Source organism: Symphalangus syndactylus, chromosome 23 (genome assembly GCF_028878055.3).
Source record: "Symphalangus syndactylus isolate Jambi chromosome 23, NHGRI_mSymSyn1-v2.1_pri, whole genome shotgun sequence".
NCBI lineage: Eukaryota > Metazoa > Chordata > Mammalia > Primates > Hylobatidae > Symphalangus > Symphalangus syndactylus.
Genome location: NC_072445.2, coordinates 44,059,936 through 44,063,362, shown reverse-complemented (window position 1 = coordinate 44,063,362; position 3,427 = coordinate 44,059,936). Strand labels below are relative to the sequence as shown.

The following is a 3,427-nucleotide window of genomic DNA, read 5'->3' as shown; positions in this document are numbered from 1 at the left end:
ATCTTCATTGAAACATTATTCACAATAACTAACATATGGAATCAACCTAAGTGTCTGTCCACCAATGAATGGATAAAGCACATATGTTTATATACACAATAGAATATTATTCATCCTTAATAAAGAAGATTCTGCTGTTTGCAACATGGATGAACCTCGATGTCATTATGCTAAGTCAAACAAGCCAGACACAGAAAGAAAAATACTGCATGATCTTTTATGTGGATTCTAAAAAAGTCAAATACATAGAAGCAGAATAGAACAGTGGTTACCAGGGGTGGAGATGTATGGAAATGGTTGAGATGTTGGTCAAAGGATACAAAGTTGCAGTTCTGTAGGATGAATAAGTCTAGAGATGTAATGCATAGCATAACTATAGTTAACACTGCATTGTGCATTGGAAACTTGCGGAGAGTACATTTCATGCACTCTCACCACTTACACAAAATAGTAACTGTGAAGAGATGTATTATGTTAATTAGCTTGACTGTAGAAATCATTTCACTGTGTACGTGTATCAAAACATCATGTTGTACACCTTAAATATATAGTTTTTATTTTTAAAACACTGTTTGGGATTAAAAGCCCAGCTAATTCTGCCTTAATCTCTCATTCTCATCCACAATGTCCACCCATAAGAAAGACGCCCGATACTCCGTGTAAACACACACTCCCCATCTCCCATACAAATTTACCTTCTAGAGAGAGCCCTTTCCCCCAAACTCTCCTCTCAAAACACTCTGAAGCACAAGGTCTTTAGCCTAGTTAGACATTTTCTGAAAAACTTAGTTTAACCCAGCGTAGAGACACCCAGAATTTCAGAGACCCAGTCCTGAACCTGCTTCAGTTTCTTTAGCCTAGAGAGTTTCAACTCCCAGGTCCCCGGGAGGGATGCTCCAAGGAAGAAATAGAGGCCCTATTCCAGGGCTGTTTCTCGCAGACTAGGCACAGAAAATGCAGCCCTGCACCACTTCCTTTCAGTAGCAACACGTTTCCAACACGTTTGTTGAGCGGGAACGGAAGCGAGCGGAAAGGAACGCCTTTGGTAAATCCCACTTGAAGGATTTCGTAATCCTCCCAGGGATTCCCACCACTAGCATTGCACTCGCACCGACGCTGGGAGAAGGACCCTGGGAGAGGCAAGGGAAGGGCTCGGAACCAGCGCAGCAGCGGGACGCTAGCCCGCCCACACAGCGGCGACTTGAAGGTCCTCCAGGGAACGCCTGAGGCAGTGGGAGCGTCCGCCCTTTCCCAAGTCTCCTTGGAAAGAAGTACTCGCTTTCGTTTCCGCAAACAAAGCATCCGCGCTTTCAGGACCGGTGGCTCTCGTGGAGACCGCAGCGGAACCCAGTCCGCCTTCGCACGCGTCCGGGGGAGAGGCGGCCCCGGGACTAAGGGCGCGCGCCCGAGGAACCGTGACGATCAGAGCAAACACGCCGGATGTTCCTGTGTAGGCCGTGTAATGAGTGACCGGAAGTAGGAGCTGGGTGCTCCAGTGGCGCAATCGGTTAGCGCGCGGTACTTATATGGCAGTATGTGTGCGAGTGATGCCGAGGTTGTGAGTTCGAGCCTCACCTGGAGCATTGTTTTCCAACCCAAAATAGCATCACTTGAAGTGCCTTTCCCCCTGTAATCCGACTCCACCGTCTTTAACGTGTTTGGAATTGTGTACACAGTTTATTGTTATTGGTTTCCTTAGCCCTTTTAGAACCAAGCAACGCCAATTACCAGCAAAATCCGTTGCGCCGCAGTGAGTTAGCTACCTTCTATCTCCACTTTGTCCTGCATGTCGATCTCAGGTAAAGAACATCATCTCTTTACATCTTTCTTTCCACTTTGCTCTTAGGATCATCGATCATCGTTCCTCGGGGAGCCCCTGGCACATACTTAGTGCTAAGAAACTCCCATCAGGTGATAAGCATTGAACTCCATTTAAGGAAACTCAAAAGTGGGAAATAGTAAAAAATTCCTGTCTGATTAAAGCTCTGATTGGGGGTGGGGGGGACTGATTTCTGACGGCAGTGTCCCCTTCAGTATTTTTCCCCCACTTAATTTTACCCTGATAAAAATCAACAGTCATGGAAGATCTAGCAGCTTTTATCAACTGAGAAACAGCACCTGGCATCCTCAGGCATTCAACTACCTGGACTTGGAAAAGGATGAGCGATAATAGACCCAGAAGCCTGAAATCTTTAGAACAGCATTACAAGAATAAGCATATTGTTGTGGGTGAGGTGGGTAGAAAGTAGATAGGGATTTTGACTTTAAAATATGCTTCCCTTCCCTATGACACCCGCAGTTTGCCTGGACATAGCTTTTATCATATGCTTCCCAACTCTTCACCAAGAGAGGGAATTGAACTGAGTAATTGGGAGTTGTTTTCCTAGCTATAAAGATTGCCACAAACCTGAAAGCACATGTGTCCCACTTGGGACACGGAGGTGAGTGGAATTAAGCTGAGCACAGATAACTCTCTCTTGAGGTCTGTATTCCTAAATGGGTCTTGCATGTATCTGGACATTGTCCACTCACAGAGTATCTCCTGAGAAAAGCTAGGGAGGTCCCGTTAAGGAATGCACCAGATGATAATAAAGTGAACACCTTCTCACTTTGTAGCTCTTGCTAAGCCACTGGAGTACCTTAAAAGCTATCAAAGCATAATCTTCAAATATATATATATAATAACTAATCATCAAATATTTATTTAAGTCACTAATGAGAAAAGGAGGAGTATGGTAAACTGATTGCAATGGCAATAGAAAAGGCTGGTAAAGGTATAGTCAGTGGGGGAAAAATAATGCTGACATGAGATTGCAAGTTTAAGTAAAAAACTAGCTAATGTCCTATGGGGCAGTGAAAACTATGGCCTTTGGGATTATTTTTATCTAAAAGACAGAAACTAGTTGCATCTTTACTGGGTAAAAATCATTCAAAGCTTAATCTTCTACATAATGACATTTAACCTTGTAATCTATTTTCTAATCATTAGTAAATAGTGACCTCCAAAAGTTGCATTAACTCAGAGGATTACTTGCCCCTTCAGTGGGCTCGTTAGACAATGCTCTAGTATTATTTTGAAAGAGTACTAATATCTTTTTTTTTTTTGCCTTATATTAACTTTTGGATATTTTTTCTGAATAGATTTAGCACCTTAATTCAATTATTTTATCTCTGTTCCTGATCAGTTGAAGGTATTATTGAGTATCTGCACACAGTGTTTAAAAAATGGTGACCTTTCCATAAAGAATTTTTGTGAACTGGCTTAAGCCAGTTTTGTGATAGACAACTTTGGGTGCTTTTGGTAGATGTCTGTAGGCAGCTTACTTTATAGTACTTTATACTCTACCTTACTTTATAGTATAAAGTAAGGGATAGTTAGCTACAACATACCAACGAGTTATAGTGATAGCAGATCTTCAACAAAATT

General features: G+C 42.5%; 1 protein-coding gene and 1 non-coding gene across 2 annotated transcripts; one reads left to right on the top strand and one right to left on the bottom strand.

Moving 5' to 3' along the window:
- Nucleotides 1-533: 533 nt before the first annotated feature.
- LOC129473161 (uncharacterized) lies at nt 534-2,521 on the bottom strand. Its single transcript, XM_055263402.2, has 3 exons — nt 2,408-2,521; nt 2,059-2,143; nt 534-1,521 (listed from the first exon to the last, which is right to left on the bottom strand). Exons 1-3 carry the CDS (start codon nt 2,519-2,521, stop codon nt 1,178-1,180), a joined length of 543 nt encoding a protein of 180 aa, XP_055119377.1. The 3' UTR covers nt 534-1,177.
- Nucleotides 1,490-1,583, top strand: TRNAI-UAU (transfer RNA isoleucine (anticodon UAU)). Its single transcript has 2 exons — nt 1,490-1,527; nt 1,548-1,583. It is a non-coding gene; the product is annotated as a tRNA-Ile (tRNA).
- Nucleotides 2,522-3,427: the final 906 nt, after the last annotated feature.